The 18,877-nt window shown below is 40.0% G+C and overlaps 1 protein-coding gene across 3 annotated transcripts in view; it reads left to right on the top strand.

Annotated features, from left to right (window-relative positions):
• The window catches only part of dmxl2 (Dmx-like 2), a 48,382-nt gene that overhangs the window by 25,502 nt on the left and 4,003 nt on the right, over nt 1-18,877 (top strand). The window contains exons 27-48 of one of the 3 annotated variants that reach the window (XM_015375608.1): nt 55-224; nt 382-479; nt 593-758; nt 2,441-2,702; nt 2,812-3,014; nt 3,204-3,584; nt 4,976-5,158; nt 5,260-5,550; nt 5,631-5,822; nt 6,280-6,356; nt 6,449-6,579; nt 7,008-7,253; nt 7,493-7,675; nt 10,469-10,659; nt 10,779-10,912; nt 10,992-11,077; nt 11,195-11,396; nt 12,577-12,694; nt 13,493-13,558; nt 16,313-16,399; nt 17,609-17,730; nt 17,826-17,964. In XM_015375608.1, the coding sequence (XP_015231094.1) occupies nt 55-224; nt 382-479; nt 593-758; nt 2,441-2,702; nt 2,812-3,014; nt 3,204-3,584; nt 4,976-5,158; nt 5,260-5,550; nt 5,631-5,822; nt 6,280-6,356; nt 6,449-6,579; nt 7,008-7,253; nt 7,493-7,675; nt 10,469-10,659; nt 10,779-10,912; nt 10,992-11,077; nt 11,195-11,396; nt 12,577-12,694; nt 13,493-13,558; nt 16,313-16,399; nt 17,609-17,730; nt 17,826-17,964 (3,728 nt within the window). The remainder of the gene's footprint in view (nt 1-54; nt 225-381; nt 480-592; nt 759-2,440; nt 2,703-2,811; nt 3,015-3,203; nt 3,585-4,975; nt 5,159-5,259; nt 5,551-5,630; nt 5,823-6,279; nt 6,357-6,448; nt 6,580-7,007; nt 7,254-7,492; nt 7,676-10,468; nt 10,660-10,778; nt 10,913-10,991; nt 11,078-11,194; nt 11,397-12,576; nt 12,695-13,492; nt 13,559-16,312; nt 16,400-17,608; nt 17,731-17,825; nt 17,965-18,877) is intronic. The other 2 variants (XM_015375610.1, XM_015375609.1) reach the window with 2 other exon arrangements.

Here is an 18,877-nt window from a genome sequence, read left to right as displayed (position 1 = left end):
ATTCAAAGGCGGTCATGCTTCCCTGCTGACTCCCTTGATCTATGTCCATGTCAGGCCTTTCCACTTGCCACTTTGCATGGGCCTTCCACTCAGAGGCTGAGGAGGAGCTGCTGAACATGATTCCTGCCATGCAGAGAGGCGACCCTCAGTGGTCTGAGCTGAGAGCCGTCGGCGTGGGATGGTGGATACGCAACATCAACACTCTGAGGAAGATGGTGGAGAAGGTAGCAAAATATACACTGATTTGATTTATTCTTTGGACAGTTCATCTATTAAGACTATCAACCTTTGCACATCTAAATATTAGCTTACATGAAGTATCAATTTAAAGTAATATTTTACCGATAAATGAGGTAACTGAACGGTTTTGTGTAAAATCAGCTGGGTAAAGCAGCATTCCAGAGGAACAACGACCCGCTAGATGCTGCCCTGTTCTACTTGGCCATGAAGAAAAAAGCTGTTCTCTGGGGTCTCTTCAGGTAGGATGGTGTCAGAAGATATACACTGTTAGTCTACATGTTGTAGACTGTTTGTTTCCAGTATATTTTTAAACCTCAGTGCGATACGGAACGACCTAATTGTCATCTCTCAGGTCTCAGCATGAGGAGAAGATGACTCAGTTCTTCAAAAACAACTTCACAGAGGACCGCTGGCGAAAGGCAGCTCTCAAAAACGCTTTCTCCCTGCTGGGAAAGCAGCGCTTTGAACAGTCTGCTGCCTTTTTCCTATTAGCTGGCTCCCTTAAAGATGCAATAGAGGTGTGAACACACACAAACACACTTCCTGATCTTCACACATGATACACACCTTATTGCTTCTCCTGGTCCCTGTTTTTATTTCCCTCACAGTGGCAGTAAAAATGAAAGTTTATATGAAATTTAAACCTGCTGAAGGATAATAGTGATATATGTTTCAGCCTTTATGTAACCAGTTCAAACTGTTGAAATGCATAATATTCTTGCATATTCTTTTGCTCAGGTTTTTTGGTTACATAGCCAAAATATGCACAAAAAACAACAGAAGCCTAACTTTGATCTCTATATCTTTCTAACTCACGGTATAGAGGAAAGAAGAAGTACCTTATATATTGATAAATTCACATTTTAGTTTTTTGTTGACTAAACTTTAATTTCTTTTTAAGTTGTATTTGTCATCATAGATTCACAACAAAGATAAATTTAGGATAAGGTTTTTTTTTATTTCAGTTCAATCAAGATTTTTTGTTCGGATCCAGTGTTATTATAACATTTCTGACATTCATTATGTCATTCAAAGAAATTTGTCTATCACACGATAGACACATGTAATCAACTTAAGGTACAATTCAGTTATTTAGAGGTAAATTTAAGTTTTCAATTAAAACAAAATCGGTGTGGCATGTTTAGGTCAGCGCACACTGACTGTTTTTCGGGGATTTAACATCAACAAACTCAACAGGTTATTGTGCTGTCTTTATAAGTGCAGAAAAAACACAATTTATTTCTGTTATTTTCTAACGTTCGATAAGAGCAAACAATAATTTCAGCTGAGTTTTCAGATTACCTTTCTTATTCATTATATAATAACCAAAAATTATTTTTTTTTAGCCCAGCTAGAATAAAAGTTCTGGAATCGCTTTATATTTTTGTCCATTTTGATCATTAAAATTGATTAACTTTACGCATTTCAAACAAAAATGAGCATTTTCTTTTACATTTCGTGGCTATATCAATTCCACATTGTTTTTTTTTTGTTTTTTTTTACCTGTTTTTTTATGTTATTTTCATTGAGCATCAGTAACACATTACATTGTATCAAATACAAGAGACATAATACTCGTTTTTTAACGCCCCATCCCAAGAACATGTTTGACACCAATCCAGCAAGAGTAAATAATTGAAGGTTAAACAAAAACAAATAAGAACTTTAAAAAATAAATACTTTGAAGCTGTGCACTAAACAAGACATGGTTCACATGGATTCTATAACGATCACACATACAAATGCAAGATGATTGCTAAAAGATCACCTATTGGGCACCGTTTTAAGTTTACAAAAATTCATCAACATCGGATCCCAGAGAAGAATTTGTCCCTGGACCCCCTGAGAGTATATTTTATTTTCTCTAACTGAATTAAATTGTGTCAGGTCACTAAACCATAAAGACACTTTGGATGGATGTTCTTTTGCCCTTTTTGTGAAATCAAGAGAACTTCACAAAAAAACTGAACATTTTATAAAGTGGTAAATGATTTGTATTTTATTATCAAGTGGAAATCCTGTAAGAACCCCCAAATTAAGCCCTTTGTGGATTCATGACAGCATGCCAGTTTATAAACCTGAACTTTAACCCCTTTTCCTGGTTGACGGTCATTCACTCTGTCGTATAACATCATTTTATGTTCTAAAACCACCCAGCTTATATACCCGGAAGTTAACCACGCTTATTTATGACTTGCAGGTGTTGATGGAAAAGATGGAAGACCTCCAGTTAGCCATGATAGTAGCCAGGCTGTATGAGGCTGACTTTGAAAATTCGTCCACCTGCCAAGGCCTCCTTTACGAGAAGGTTCTGGGCTGTAACAGAGACGGGAGCGGTTATCACTGCTCCAGACTGCATCCAGACCCCTTCCTTCGTAGCATAGCCTACTGGATTATGAAAGATTACACCCGAGCCCTTGATACTCTCTTAGAGAGAAACCCCAAAGAAGATGAGAATCCGGGTAAGCAGCAAATCTAAAGACTAACTTTGACCAGTTTGCTTTTGCTCATTGTTTCTGATACTTGTTATGCTCATTTTTCATCTCCCTTTCTTTATCTCTGGTGCGTAAGATGTGATGGTGAAATCTTGCAACCCTGTGGTGTTTAGTTTCTATAACTACTTAAGGACGCATCCTTTGATCATCCGTCGGCACTTTGCAAGTCCAGAGGCCACAGCCACTACCGTGGGTCTAACTGCTGAGAAAAGCACTGCAGATGAGATCAACCTTATTGAGCGCAAATTGTTCTTCACTACTGCCAATGCCCACTTTAAGGTGAGTTCAGGACCTAGATCTGTCCAGTATAGGCCTTCTTTAGATCATTGATGTAAAGTTAAATATATTTTACAATTAGAAGCAGCTAATTTTGCTCTATTAGCTCCTTTTGTTTTTGATTTGTTGTAATATTGTTACAAAGTCAGCTTCAAATCATAAACACCCTTTGATCTTTTTTTTTCTCTATAGGTGGGTTGTCCAGTTTTGGCTCTAGAGGTGCTGTCTAAGATTCCCAAGGTAAAGAAATCTGGCTCCTCATCTCTCAGCAAAGCTTCTTCCAAAGCAAACATTAACGCCAGCCAGCCTTTGGAAAATGGCACCCAAGGAGCTGTGGACTGGGGCTCCTCTGCAGCGCCGGCTCCGGCCTGGGGAGTAAACGATAGCGTTGGTAGTCTGGACTGGAGCCAGCCCCTTGTCAAGGTAGAAGAAGATGACCTGAAGCTCGACTGGGGGGATGACAAGGACGATGAAGAAGATGAAGATGAAGACGGTTTAACCATGAAGAAACCAGAGACTGAGGACAAAGGCTCAAAGAGTGATGACCACAAACAACAAAAAGGAGACTCACAGGTATCACGTATTGAAAACAGGAAAATTCCTTTTTATTTTTCTTTCAGATCAAATAGCGGGCTTTAATGCAATCTCTGATTTTATCAGTCCTATTATTCAGGATTAATCTTTTACTGTACTCTGGGGGAGCAAAAGTAACCAGGATTGTAAAACTTAAAGTGTTTACACAGAACATTATCTACTTTCATTGCTCCATTAAAAACTGTTTATTTGTTTGTTTCATCAAATTACATAACCTCCTCTGTTACCATGTTGATGCCGGTTTGGAATTTCAAAATGTAGAAAAAATTGTTGATATTACCTTGGATTGCAAATAGCATCTAGCCTGTTTGCAGTTAACAAATCTCTCAGTCTTTCTTAATTGGAGCTGAATGTCAGTTTCAGATCCAAGTGCTGACATCAGAGGTCTGTGAAGTATAATGAGCAATGAGAGTTGATATGCAAGGAAGAAATTGTTTTATTTTACTCTGCAGAGAAGAACACTCACACTTTAACTGTTAGTGCGGCTCTACCGGGTGTTTGCCCACCCCTGTATATAAAGAGAATTCTCACACACGAACATTGGGTCATTTCAAGAGAAACAACTTTGAGTTCATTAAAGACATTCATTTTTCACTAGTCAGATAAAAAACATTTCAAAGCAGCTGTCTCTTCTGTTCACGGCATTAGGGAGTCTTAAACACCTGGAAGGGCATGTATCTATATTTCACCCTCCCCACTCAGCTTCCAGCACAGACAGGTTCAAGGTTACTTCTAATTGGCTGAGAAAAGGCACAGTCTATGTTTCAGTACTTTACCCCGGTCAACAGACATCCACTTTATCTTAGTCAGTTGGTTTTACTGAACTTTCAGACTATTAACAGAGGTTTTTTTTTATATATATAGTAATTAGGGCTGAAACAATGAATCGGATTAATCAATTATTGAAATAAAACTGTTAATTGGAGTAAAGAGACTATAAAATATGCTTTTATTTGACAGAGGAACTCTTTTGGAGCAGTAGTTATATCAAAACTGTAAAAATGTATACACATTTTGGTATTTAAGGTTTAAAAACATTTTTTATCTGTCAATAGGGTCTAACCAGAACTCCTCAAGTGGAAAAGATTTAGTTCCCCCTGGTTTAATTTTGTAAAAGAATCATCTTTAAGGAACCTTTCGCTATACGGTTATTAATCGAAACAATAATCGACAGAATAATCAATTCGCAAAATAATTGTTGGTTGCAGCCCTAATAATAACCATAAAGTTCAGTCCACATTCCGCTGATTGCACTTTTGAAACACTATAAATCCACTGCTCCAGCATTAGAAGGTTACATTTTTACAGTTTGTAAGATAACTTATATTATAGCTTTCAAAGTCGACCTCTACTTTCAACTCTGTTTTTAGGGCGATTCCGAGGTGGATGTGATTGCAGAGCAGCTGAAGTTTCGTGCCTGTCTGAAGATATTGATGACTGAGCTGCGAACGCTAGCTACAGGCTTCGAGGTAGATGGAGGGAAGCTACGTTTTCAGCTCTACAGTTGGTTGGAGAAGGAGATCGCAGCAATGCATACAATCTGTAACTACAAGGTGAGCTCCACGAAATTTGATTTAGACAAAGAGATTTGGGAAGGTTCCTTTCTGATTAGTGGTTATTCACTGTATATGCTGGGTGAAAAAAAAAAACACAGGTTGAGAGGAAAGAAGAAGGACCAGAGGTTGAGAGAGATCGTACAGCATCTGTGGACATTTCGGACGAGGCGCTGGAGAATATGGAGGCTGGGGCTTATGAGCGTCACCAGATGGAGCGACGCCGCCTCCAAGCCAAGCAGCAACATTCTGAGAGGCGCAAGGCATGGCTAAGGAAGAACCAGGCACTGCTTAGGGTCTTCCTGTCCTACTGCAGCCTTCATGGAGCCAAGGGAGGCGGGGTCACCTCTGTTCGCATGGAGCTCCTCTTCCTTCTCCAAGAGAGTCAGCAGGTATGTTTTTTCTACAAGCAGATTATTTGCTGTTGTCATGTTTGCCCTGATTTTCCCCGCCTTCTATGTTAACTCTGTAGGAGACCACGGTGAAGCAACTGCAGTCTCCTCTGCCTCTGCCTACAACTCTTCCTCTGCTGTCTGCATGTATCGCCACCACCAAGACGGTCATAGCCAATCCTGTCCTCCACCTCAGCAACCACATCCACGACATCCTCTACACCATCACCATGTTGGAGGCCCCGCCACATCCGGACATCATTGATGATCGGGTCAGGATTCAGACAGGAATTTGGGGATATTTTGTTTTATGTCCTCTGGGGAGGCGGGGGGGCTTTACTGCATTATACAAATCAACAGAAACACTTTGTGCTGAACAGGGCTGTTTTCTCAAGTTTCTCATTGTGTAGGTGGAATTTATTACTTAACACACTAAGGGAGCTGTGGGTTGTTCTCTTTATCACTTTTCATGTTTTATGGCAGAAATTTGATTGCAGATTGGAAAACATTTGGCTCCATCACTACCAAATGTTACTCATCATTAAATCGTTGTACAAGTTGTGAACTTCTTATTAAATCATCTTTGCTCCAACTTCCAACAGCCCAGTGTTCTGTCACAAATGTCTTTTGGAGAAAATGACTTCCAGGAGATTGATGACGACTTATGCAGCCTTTGCCAGGTATTTGCTGTTCATGTTAATGGTGAAATAATTATCCTTCTATCCTCAGGTTAATGCGCTTCACACGCTGGCGGCGTCTTTGTCTGCTTGTGTCTACCAAGCCCTGTGTGACAGTCACAGTTACAGGTAACAAAAGTTCCAGCAGGTTTCATAAGACGCTATTTAAACCCAACTGCATGGTGACAATCAATGCTTTGTGCTGTTTTATGGCCTCTCAGCAGTCAGACAGAAGCCAACCAGTTTACAGGAATGGTGTACCAGGGGCTGTTGCTGAGTGAAAGAAAGAGACTTCGCACAGAAAGCATTGAGGAACACGTTACTCCAAATTCTGCGCCTGCACAGTGGCCAGGTAATCAGGCCTCTCTAATCTCTGGCATTATTTAGTAGTGTTAGATCCTTATGGAACAAAACAGATGGAAATACCTTGGCTCATTATCAATATATGAAAGTAATTTGACTGAATGATGTCTGAAGGTAAGGATTGTCCAGACTCTTCACACGGTGAGTTGGATGAGGAAGTATTTTATATGAAAGCATCAAAGGAATATAAACAGCAGAGGGAGGGGGAAGAGCAAAGCAGACTGTGTTTATGCGGAGAAGCAGATGGTGTTCTATAATAAGAGTTTCATGGCCTCTAGGAAAGAAAAAGAAAAACTGAGACTGTTCCGACTGTCGCGCTAATGTTTTATAAATGAGCTCTTCATTTTGCCTAGCCTGTGTTTATGTCTAGGAGTATTGAAATGATTTTTCATAAATCATGGCGTCCCCTTCCTGCAGGTGTGTCGTCCCTGATCTCTCTATTGACGTCTGCAAGGGAGGAGGACCAACCCAAGCTCAGCGTTCTGCTGTGCGAGGCAGTGGTGGCGGTTTACCTTTCGCTGCTCATCCACGGCTTGGGCACTCACAACAGCAATGAACTCTTCCGCCTCGCTGCACATCCTCTCAACAACCGCATGTGGGCTGCTGTCTTTGGAGGAGGAGCAAGAGTTATAATTAAGCCAAAGCGGCCCGAGCTTCCACCAGGTAGAAATCACTTTTTTTTGCATCTTAAATGGATGGTCTTCACGTTGTCTTTGCTGTCTGCTTTCATCTCTTGGCCTGTCTATAGGTATTGACACCCCAGCCTAATTCTGAGGCAGCCGTTCCATCCCTCTCAGTCTCTTCCCATTATTTCTATTCACTTCCTGATGTTCCAGAGATGCTCCTGCTCCCAATGGTGTGTAGTGTCTTGTGTGAGTGTGTGACTCTGCCCTGTGTCCCAGTGCCAGCTGAGTTTGAGGCAGCCAATCCAGAGGAGAATCAAGAGACAGGAAGACCTGAGCAGAGCCACCTCTCCCCAAACCCTACTCCCTTCCCCTCTGAAACCCAGCACCCCAAACGACACCCTCCTCCTGTTTCAAGGGGAGAGAGGCTGGGCACTGTGGCACCAGCAACTAAGGCCAGCTGTGAGTAACGAGGCTGGTAGATTGCAGTGCTGGTTTGCGGTGCATGGTAACTGTACAGGTTTGCATTGTTGCTGATGCTTGACTGGCTCTCCTGCCTCTCTCCCATGAAGCTCCTGCTGAATGCCCTTCAAGAACATTAGAGCTGATTAGTGCTATGAAGACATTTGTGCTCATTGTTATGATAAGCAGCAACCATGTGAGGGTTTGTGTGTGCGTGTGTGTGGATTTGTGTGTGTATACACAGCATTGCATGTTCATGTGGTAATGTCTCTTATGCCCATTTTGTTGTCACTAAACAGCCAGCCTTAGCAAGGAGTGTTCAGTGGCCAAGGCTGAGCAGCCGCCTCAGACTAGATCTGAGTCGGAGACTAAATCAGGTACATTTCAAGAGGGTTTAAAACCAGTTTAAGGATATCTTAAACAGTGTATTGTCTAGCTTATATAAAAAAAGCTAAAATGGATTATAAACACTTTTGATAACTGGGTATATTTGTGAATGTACCAAGCCTTGCTAAATAATGTGCATTCATAATATTTTTTACAGTTTGACACACGTCAACTAAACATTTTGTTTAATTATGAGATTTTCTATAGTAGACCCATAAAAATACCAGGAACATTGTGAAGTTTAAGGGAAAAAAATGCATTATTTACATTTCTTACACAAAGAAAACCATAAAAGGTGTGTTGCCCCAGTGCATTTGATTTCCTTGAAAGGTGTACTAGTTAAAAAAGTACACCTGTGTGTCACTTTATCTCTGAATTAATGCAGATGCTCTGTGAAGAGGTCCGGAGTTTGCAGCTTGGAAGTCAGGGAGAAAGTTCTGGAACAGTTTAAAGAAGATTTAAGTTAGAAAAAATAAAATCTTTGAGAGCAGTGTTACTGTAAATGCATCATTTGAAAATGGATAAGGTACGGCCCAACTGCAAACCTACAAAAACTGACCATTCAAAGACAGCATGGAACAACCAACAGTCTCTTGGTTACAAATTAGTCAACAGGGCTGCTATCAGCGCTCTGCAAATCTGGCCTTAAATGAAAGAGACAAGAAGAAAGCTATTGTTGACAAAAAATAAAAAACCCTGAAAGTCACAATTCAATTATACCACAAGCTAAATAGGGGAAACAACAAACATGTGAAGGAAGCTCTTGACAGATTAGATAATTTACAACACAGCGTTTGGGGTCAGAGAAATAACACTACACACCAACCTGAATGCGCCATCCAGACGGTGACACATGGTGGTGTCCAAATCTGCAAGGATGCTCTTCCTAAGCAGGGATAGAAAAGCTAGCCAGAATGGATGATTGGAGCTGAATACATATTAATACTTTAAGGAACCCCGTTAGATGCGGCAAGAGGCTTTAGACTTGGATCGTACTTTAATCACCCAATTGAAAGGCAGCGTTTATAACAGAGCTACCTTGAAATAGTTTGGATCAAAACATATCCATGTGTTAAAAAAAACCCTGTCAAAGTCCAAACCCAAACACAGTGAGAAATAAAAAGCAGCAATCTGACAAAGGCTGAAATATTTTGATTAAAAGAAAGGGTAAGATGTCAATATGTAGATACCTGTAGATACCAAAAATTGCAGCTATACTCAGATGTTTATTTCGTTGGTGTTGAAAACTCTAAAATTGTCTTCTATGGCACAATCATACACTCCTTTATTTCGTTAACTAATTTAAATGCATACAATTTTAACTTAATATTGTGGGAAAACTTGTCCTGGTTTAAAGCACTATGAAGACTTTGCAAGCACTTTAAGAATTACTCGCTGTGTTGAAAGTATGTTACGCATCAATTCCATTAAGGGATTTTGTAACACTCAATACTTTGACCATCTATGTTAATAGAATTCAATTCTAAATATGGAATTTAAAGCCGTTAATTTATAAAACATGAGTATTGCGCTCTCCAGTTGTATTTGTGAGGAGAGAAGATATGGGCCGGCATTTAGATATCACCTGACTGTGTCTGATGTTGCTCTCAGGAAGGCTTTCACAGAGCTTGTTTAGAGCTCAGACAATCTTAAATGTCAGACTGTTGAAAGGCATTGCTCATTGAAAATCTGCCCTTTTGAGGGTCACTGCAATCTCCTCTTCATGCTGCAGACCTGCTGCCTTGCAGAAATCGCATCCGTTTTCTGAAAAATCCTCATTGACGTTAATTCTGTTTAAAGAAAGCAATATCTGCCTCGATCAAGTGCCATCAAGACAATCTTTTGTTTAAATTCATCAAATTTTGTCATCTGTTTGATGTCCTTTGTGTGCATTTTGTACCACTTCATGTTATTTATTTTTTCAGTCAAGTAATAGATGTGGTATCTGTGTGTCTAACTGCACTGTCTACTCTGGTTTGTGTGTTGTCTTGTTTTGTCTGGTACGATGCCAGATACAGTCCCCCAGGATGACGGTGCAGGTTTGTGCATATCCATCCTACTGTGTATTGCCCTGTGTCTTCATCCTAAATGTTTGTGTGTTTGTGTTTGTATGACCCTCTCCCAAATGACCTAGCATTTGGGTGTTAAAGACACACAACATATTCCAGGTATTTCCAATATAATTAAAGGTCATCCTTTGCAGATTTAAAACCAATTCTATGTGGCTTAGGTCCCTAATAAAGTGTGGATGCCGTGTTCCTTCTCCTGATCTGCTTTTACCACCATTTGGAATGGAAATAAGAATGAGTTGAAGCTCACCCTCATTCTTCTTGGCGTTCTTCTCGCATTCTATTATTAGATTAACTGTAGATATTGAAGCTCCTTGTTTCCTTTTCCAAATGCCAGCGGCCCCCCCTCAGCCCCCTGCAGAGGACGTGGACCGCTACAGGCGCAGATTCAACATGAGGATGCTGGTTCCTGGACGCCCTGTGAAAGAGACCCCCGCCACTCCACCTCCTGTGCCTGCAGAGAGACCCGCCTACAGAGAGAAGTTCATTCCCCCCGAGCTGAGCATGTGGGACTATTTTGTAGCTAAAGTAAGAAACAAAGTCAACAAGCAGCTCATGTGACACACAGCCTGGGTATTCTATAAAATGTGCGAACCTCTCTGTCAGGCATCATTTTTTCCTTACCTTTGTACCTCTCTCCCTCTCAGCCTTTCCTTCCACTCTCGGAGAGCAACGCTTTGTGTGATTCAGACGAAAGTGGCGCTGAGGACGAAGATGATGATGATGATGCCTTCCTCTCTGACACACAGATGACAGAGCATTCAGATTTCAACTCCTACAGGTAGCCTCTATCTTCTCCTATGCATATTCTAACCATCCGAAGTTTCAGATTGACGGATCACTGTTTGTTTTCGGAACAGCTGGGTTTTGATCCGTCTGGTCATGGTGAAACTGGCTCATCACAATGTGAAGAACTTTATCCCCCTCACTGGCCTTGACTTCACAGGTACCCTCTTAATACCTCTGCTTATCTAATTTGCATCTAATCTGCACCCAAACATCCATCTCCAGTTTACAACTATGTTCAAGCACACTCTTTTCTCTGTCTTTCTTTTGATCACAGATCTCCCAGTCACTTCCCCCCTTTGCAACGCTGTACTGAAGACTTTAGAGAACTGGGAGCAACTTTTACTGGAGCAGATGAACAAGTTTGATGGTCCGCCTCCCAATTACATCAACACATACCCCTCCGACCTGAGCGCAGGAGCTGGCCCTGCCATACTGCGACACAAGGCCATGCTAGAGGCTGACAACACACCGTTCAAGTTAGTATTGAATCAGAGCTTTTCTTTTAAAATTCATGTTACTCAAGCATTTTTATTTAGATATCTTTAGAAAGATGCCGAGGCTGCACCTACCAGCCAGGATGCTTAGATGAAGACCAAAGAGGAGACATAAGGATGAAGGGGAAAACGACATGGATGTAGTTGTTGTGAGAAAAGTTAATCCAGAAGATAGGGTCAGATGGAGAGAGAGCTGTGATGATGCCTGCAGAGGAAAAGCAGCAGAAGAAGAATAAGAAGTAAAGAAACACCATCTTGGAGACCAAGAAGGACAGCAGACAGGTCAGGGAGAAAGTTGTGGAGAAGTTCAAGCAAACTTATATGTAATAATATTGCAGGCTTTGAATTTCATGGAGCTCTGTTTATTCTGTCATTGAAAATGAAGAGTTCATCTCAAACGCATCGATACTAAAACACAGCTTCCCAACTAAACTAGCAGGCAGAGAGAGGAGAGCATGGTCATAAGTCATATAGTTGACACGGCTAACATGTACTAGAAGGTTCTCTAATCAGATGAGACAAAAATGGTTTGGCCAAGAAGTATTTTTTTGTGGGAAGGCAGAAAAACACTAACATCATGCTGAATATACCATCGCCTCACTGAAACATGGTAGTGGCAGTATCATTATATTTTTTTATCAGAGAAGCTGGTCAGAGTTAATGAGAAAATTTGAAATTTGTATTTGTAAACAAGACAAATCGAATTTTCCTTTAGCATCACACTTATTTCCCTCTTTGTGTTGTTGATGATGAACACTTTAGAGATTACGGTGTAGGTACCACATCTGCTCTGGGCCCTGTCCCTTTTTATGATGTCATCATATTGCAAAACCACTCGGACAAACTGTATTGCACCCGTTTCTTAAAAATAAGACCTATTTGTGAGTCACAACATATTATTGCCTATATTTGCTATTATTTTACATTTCATTGGCGACCTAAAGTAGCCGAAAGTAGAAAACAATGATTGTCAGTCAACGATATTCAAAACAGTGGTATTCAAAAATTACTTTTATGCAGAAAAATTGGTTGCTTGGTTATTAATGCTGAAAAAGTCCTATGCTTATACAATACTTTATATATATATTTGTTGCTCACTCTGTTACCAATGCAGGCCAAATAAGTTGCTAGTAGGCGGTGTCTGATCTGTTTTTATTTCCAGGACAAAGAACCATCAGTCCTTCCCAGTTCGTCGTCTTTGGCATTTCCTGGTCAAACAGGAAGTTCTACAGGAGACTTTGATCCGTTATATCTTTACCAAGAAAAGGAAGCAGAGCGAGGTCAGTAGAATCAGTTCACACAGACAATGTTGCTTCAGTTTTCCCTGATTTACAACTTAAAAACAACTAATATATCTAGAAAACCAGTCTGTGTATCATTTGCTTTATTTGATACAATCCTCCTCAGATGAGGTTGATATGGTTTTCTTCTTTTACTCTTTCTTTGACTCTTTTATGTCGTGATTTGTCCCCATTTGAACAGAAACAGAATTGCTTATATTATATTATTATTGTATTATTGCTTATATATATTATTTGGTATTAAAACCTCTTGTTCTGGCATTATTTAAGACCTTTAGTGCGATTTTTTTTTGCCCAGTTAGATATTGGATATTATCCATCAAAGAAATTTCAGTCCATTTTTTGTGCCAGGACCTGAAACATCCATCACTACTCAGACAAAGAAAGCTTCAGACCGATTCTTTTATCTCTGTTAGTTATGTTTTTGTTAGTTTAATTATCTTTGTTTTGACTTCTCAACTTTAATCAAACACATGACAGATCGCTGCCTTCTGTTATATCTGGAGTTGTTTGAAATCTTTGCAACATAATCGCTACCGTGCAAAGAAAAAAACAACCACCTATTGCTGTTAAATGCATTTTAAAAAGTTCCATGTGTTTAGGCTGGTGTTACTGCATCTGATGAGATTTGAGTTATTCACCTTTTTAGACAAGAATACAGTATGACTCTGTCATTCCTCTCCATTTTCATTTCATGTTTTTTTTCTGTTTTTGCATGTGTTGTGTTGTGCCGTGTTGGTTTGTTCTGTGTCCATATTGCCTCTGTGTGTTGTGTAGTCTTTAGAGAACCATGTGGACCGTATAAACCCAAACTGCATAGCTGGAGCTAGCAGTCCCTATAAGGTAGTACCATTTACTGTATCAGGCCGGGCCAACTGTCTCTGAGAATGACTGCAAAGCCAAGCTTGAAGGAGGAAACATTTTAGAGCTTTATTAATAGAATAGATGGCATGCATCACAAGTGGGATAATATTGTGGTTTTTAGGTTATGGAATCACCAAACTGGGTGAAGTACTGGTTTTCTCCTCCAGCTTGGCCTAGTAGTGACTGCTCTGGCTTTTTTTTTTTTTTTTTTCTCATAAAATCTCCTGGCTCTGAGGCTTAGGTCTGACATTTGATCCTTTCCTCCCACTGGGACATCCGTTCACATTACCTCACGTCCGAATCCTATAAATAACACGTCTCACTCCTTCCTCCTATCTAACTGAACTTATTTCGCTGGATCAAAAAACGAGCAAGCAAGCGATGGCACATTCAGTAGATCGACTAACTCGCATGCTCACTGTCAGGGTTATGGAAAAGCTTTATAACCGCAAATCTATACTCAAACTTTCAATGTTTAAATCTAACCCATGCGTCTACACATGTGCTGGTGCATCTCAGTAAAGTAGAATAATATTTTTTTTTAAAAACACTTACTTTTTTCCAGTAATTCAGTTTAAAAAATCAAGCATTGCTGCAGACTAACTTCTCATAGAGTAGCATACTTTATTCCTTTTGAAGAGTGTGGCTTACATGTATTTGAAACAGAACTTGTTGTAGATTTTAATTTAAAAACATTGACCTATTTAGACAAATGTAATGTACTGCACATCATACAGCACCTTTCACAGATAAAATCACAAGGTGTTTCTCAATAGACTAAAAAATTTAGTCAAATATAAATCCCACAGTGCTTCATAAAAAAAAAACAGAAGCTATAGAAAAGGTAAAAATAAGATAAAAATCACAATAACCAACATTGAAAACAAAACACAGTCTATCAAACAGTCTTCAGCTGCTTGTTGAAGTAGTCAACAGTCAGATACACGAAGGAACAGAAGAGGTCATTCCATGATCTTGGAGCAGAAGGAAGAGTCTGGTTTTATAGCGTGTTCTAGGAACCATGAGAAGGTTCCAAGCTGAAGACCAAAGAGTATAGCCAGAAATGTAATAATGCAACAAATCGTGAATGAAGAAAAGCAGTCCAAGCAAGAATAAACAAAAGCACAGATCACAAGTTCAAGGTAACAGTTGACAGTATTGGCCTTAACTTGTCAGTCTTTCTTAGATTATAGAAGCAGTTTTTCATCTAGATCAGCTTCCAAATGGTAGTAATTGGTCAAACCATACACCACAATTCCTGATGTTTGAATAGAGGAGCTCAAAGCACCAAGATCTTTTGGAGTTTTCCGTCTTTTGAATTTTGATTGAATGCAATTTTCAGTAAACCTTTACAAAGCAAAGAGATTACATTAACACTGAGAGTTTGGGCAGCTTTGAGTCCTTGAAAGAAATGTATGAGTGGATATCATGAGTTAAAGGTAATTTGATGTCATTTGAAGTTAAAGGCTTCAGACATTATACACATGGTCATTATTGTATTTGTCTGGTTTGAAAACAGCCACTTCAGGACTGTTCCAGAAATACCAAAGTTAGCCTCAGTCTGCAGTGATAGATACTAATTCATCAAATGCTGAGGACAAATCCAATAGTATTAAATCTGAGTACTGACTTCAGTCAGCAGCCATCCAGATGTCATTGCTTTCAAAAAGGCAGACTCTGGAGTGCGTTTTACGAAAGCCAGATTAAAAAACATCAAACATATCATTTTGTCATATGAAAACCATCGGTTGCTGTGCTACCACCTCTTCCAAGATTTTTTAGAGAAAAGATAATTTTTATATGGGCTTAATATTGCTGGGCTCAACTGGATCCAAGTTAGTCCTTTTTAAGATGGGACTTTTGCATCTGAGGTGGAACCAGGCTCAGCAGCCCCAGCTGCTCAGGACAGTGCAGCATAGCACTGTGGATAACCTGAGATTTAAGGAAACCCATATTTTTGTAATAGTGTCCTTTAGCTTGTTGCTGTCTGTTGTTTAGTCTTCCGCACAATCCATCATAACATTTCCTCAAAGGGTAAGCTTAGTCATCCACAGTGATGATGCCTTGGTCATTACACTATCTGTACTCTGAAAAGAGTGTAGTTTCAGAGGTACTGTTAACAGAGCACTCTTACTTCAGACCCAGACTTTCAAATGAAAAACAGAATCCAAAGTCAGATCCTTTTTCTCCGTAGTACTGTAAGGTAGTTTTGAAATTGGTTATAAATCAGGAATGACTTAACACAAAGTTTATAACAGTGGTAGCACATTTAAGATACATATTCCTCATGATGTTGTCAGCCAAAACATCTCAAATATAATATTCCAGTTTTCTCAGAAAACAAATTAGTATTCCAGGAGACTAAAGAAGAATGACTGGTCTGTTTTGTTCACTGCATTGAATTACTGGAATTAACATCCCTTCCAATATTTTTCCAATTTATTGAGATGCACCTGTAATATTTTTATGACTGGCCTTTTTTCCTTTATTAGGTTGTATCTGTAGTTTAATTGTTTCATTGTACTGGACATATTTCTGATGCGACTTAAAACACAAGTGTCTGAAGCCTAACTTTTAAATCTGCAGTTCTTTTCTGCTGTCCTAATCCTAAATGGAAGCCAAATTAACATTCTTTCCAAAGAGAAAACCTCTCTTACTTTTACTCATTAGCCTCAGATACACTCTATGTTGTTCTGATATCTCTTCAGCTTTCATTTCTATTTGCATTTTTAGGTAGAGGCAGATCTGGGCTACCCTGGAGGAAAAGCTAAAATCATTCACAAGGAATCTGACATAATTATGGCTTTTGCTATCAACTGGGTGAGTATTATCTGTGCAGCTAATCAGAAGCATTTTGTGTCACTTTTTTCCAGGAATATATAAAAGGCCTACTCTTTGGAAGTATGTAGAATTGAATTGTGAAATCCTAAAATGTCCTTTAATTTAATGTGGTGGTTCTAAACCTGTTTCCTCCAGTACCACTGCCCTGCGTGTTTTTGCTGTCTCCTAGCTGCCACACACCTGATGAATGGCCCTGTCTCACATTGACGATTTAGAGCAACGTATGCCTGCAAACGAAAAATTTGGAAAAAACACAGGTTTATGCTGGGAAGTTATGGGTACAGTTCGTATAAGTTATGAGCACACTGAAGTACACTAAAGCACGCTGAAGTACGCCAAAGCACACTAGAACACGCTGGTACACGTTGAGAAATTTCCCGACGTATGCCAACGTACGCCATACATGGGCCATAAGTTACAAGTAAGTTATCTGATCGTTGACATGCGTTAAGTGTAAACTACTCATAAGTCGTGGCGTCCAGCTTATCCAGAACCTATGAGTAACGTTTGCATAACTTATGCGTAACTTATCAAGAACTTATCTCCAATGCATATCAACGTATTTGACGTGTTCCAGACGACCACTGAACGTGTTCCTTACTTGCAGCTACTGTATAATGGCGTACTGGCAGTGTTTTGGTATAAAAGGGGGTTCACAGGAGGAAAACATCAGTTCTCCTCCATAGTTTTTTATGAGAGTTTTTTTATGCAGGCGAGGCACCGCCAGGTGCATTGCTGCCCCCCTCAGGACACCGGCTTGTACATCATTTAAATTATGCTGCCATGCGTTATGCATGAATTAGGCTGTCCTTGGACAGAATTTCTGGACTCGTTATAAATACACTATGTATACGCCCAATATTGAAAAAAATACATAGCAAGTTAAGCGTATACCTGTATTTTAGAAGATTCTGGGACGTCAGGCATACGCTGGTTAAATCTGTAAGGTGTGACAGGGCCCTAAAATAAATCGGCCATCTGCAGCACTTGATGGCTGCTGAGGAGTCTATGCAGTCATTTGAATCAGGTGTGCTCCAAAAGAAAGACATATAAACCCTGCAGAGCAGTGGTAGAAGAGGGAGGAGAGCCATCGATTTAACACATTAATTTCAGTTTTAATTAAGTTTGAAACAATCCTTTACAACTTACCCATTTAATACTTGTCTCCATGCCTTCTTGTGTTGGTAGGCTAACCCCAATGAGATCGTCCTGGCGTCCACCCATGACGTCCAGGAGGTGGACGTCTCTAGTCTGGTGGCTGTCCAGCCCTACACTTGGATCGGAGAGGACTTTGATAAGGAATCTCGAAGGTCTGACTCCCTCTAGCTCAAAGACTCTTTCTGACTTTACAAAAAAAATAAAATAAATCAGCACGATGGTTTCTGTTTCTGCTTTGGTTTTGCAGCTCTGATGACATAGACCATCGTTCCTCTCACACAAACATCGCCCAGGCGAGCTCTATGTCCTTTGCACCACCACCCATGTCAGTCTCTGCCTCCATGCCGTGGCTCGGTAGTGGTCAGACCAGCATGGGAGCAAGCGTGGTATGAGCTGTTTAATCATTGAAATCATGCACCAGCACACTGATGCCAGGCATTATTGAATCAGCTCTAGTGTCACAAACAGTACTGGGAAGCAAGGCTCATTTCTAAACATGGCCTAAACTTTGGGGAATGGTTCTGCAGACCTTTTATTTTTGTTTGGTCTCCACCATACATTAAATAATATTTATATTTACGAAGAGCAGATGAAAAATCAAATGTCAACGTGAATCCTCTGCCGATCTACAAGACAAGCTTTACGCCTTTTGAATCTTATCAACGTTGAGCCAAACAAACTTGTGCCGACTAAACACCTGGCCTGCTGCTGAGTCTATGAATGCTGATACAGAAGAGGGCGGGTTCGCATGGCAGAGATGATTCGCTTATAAACACAGATAGCTTTTGCAGCCGTCTACCCAAGGTACAGATTTGCGTCACATAAACTTACAGCCAGAGACCTCGGTGTCCCAGCCATGCTGATAAATGGTTTGTGTGATACAATAAGGAAGACAAGCCTGGATTTACCGTGATCGTGAGCACAGGGATTCACTCTGTGAAACTCTGTTAATTAAACAATCGTTTATCTAACAATCCTTATTCAGGTTGCCAGTAGTTGAGGAGAAAGACTGACCCCTCGCCCACAGAACCAGCCTTTAATGGGAAAAGGTGCTGATCTGTTTGCTAGAATGCAAACATTTAATATGCCAGATATTCGAGTGGAAATAACTACTGCTGCAGTAAAAGTATTTATTATTTTCATAACCAGCCCTTAGCACTTGGTCAAATGTAAATTAATTTTACAGCCACACAAAAAAGGCCTCAACCTCAATAATATTTTGGGGGCTTTTTTTTTTTTTTTTTTTTTTTCTTTTTTTTTTTTTAGAGTTTGATATGAATATTTATCTTGAAAAGTCTT

Source organism: Cyprinodon variegatus, unplaced genomic scaffold, assembly GCF_000732505.1.
Source record: "Cyprinodon variegatus isolate N-32 unplaced genomic scaffold, C_variegatus-1.0 Scaffold122, whole genome shotgun sequence".
Taxonomy (NCBI): domain Eukaryota; kingdom Metazoa; phylum Chordata; class Actinopteri; order Cyprinodontiformes; family Cyprinodontidae; genus Cyprinodon; species Cyprinodon variegatus.
The sequence above is the reverse complement of the archived record's forward strand: the minus strand, read 5'-3'. Positions and strand labels throughout refer to the sequence as shown.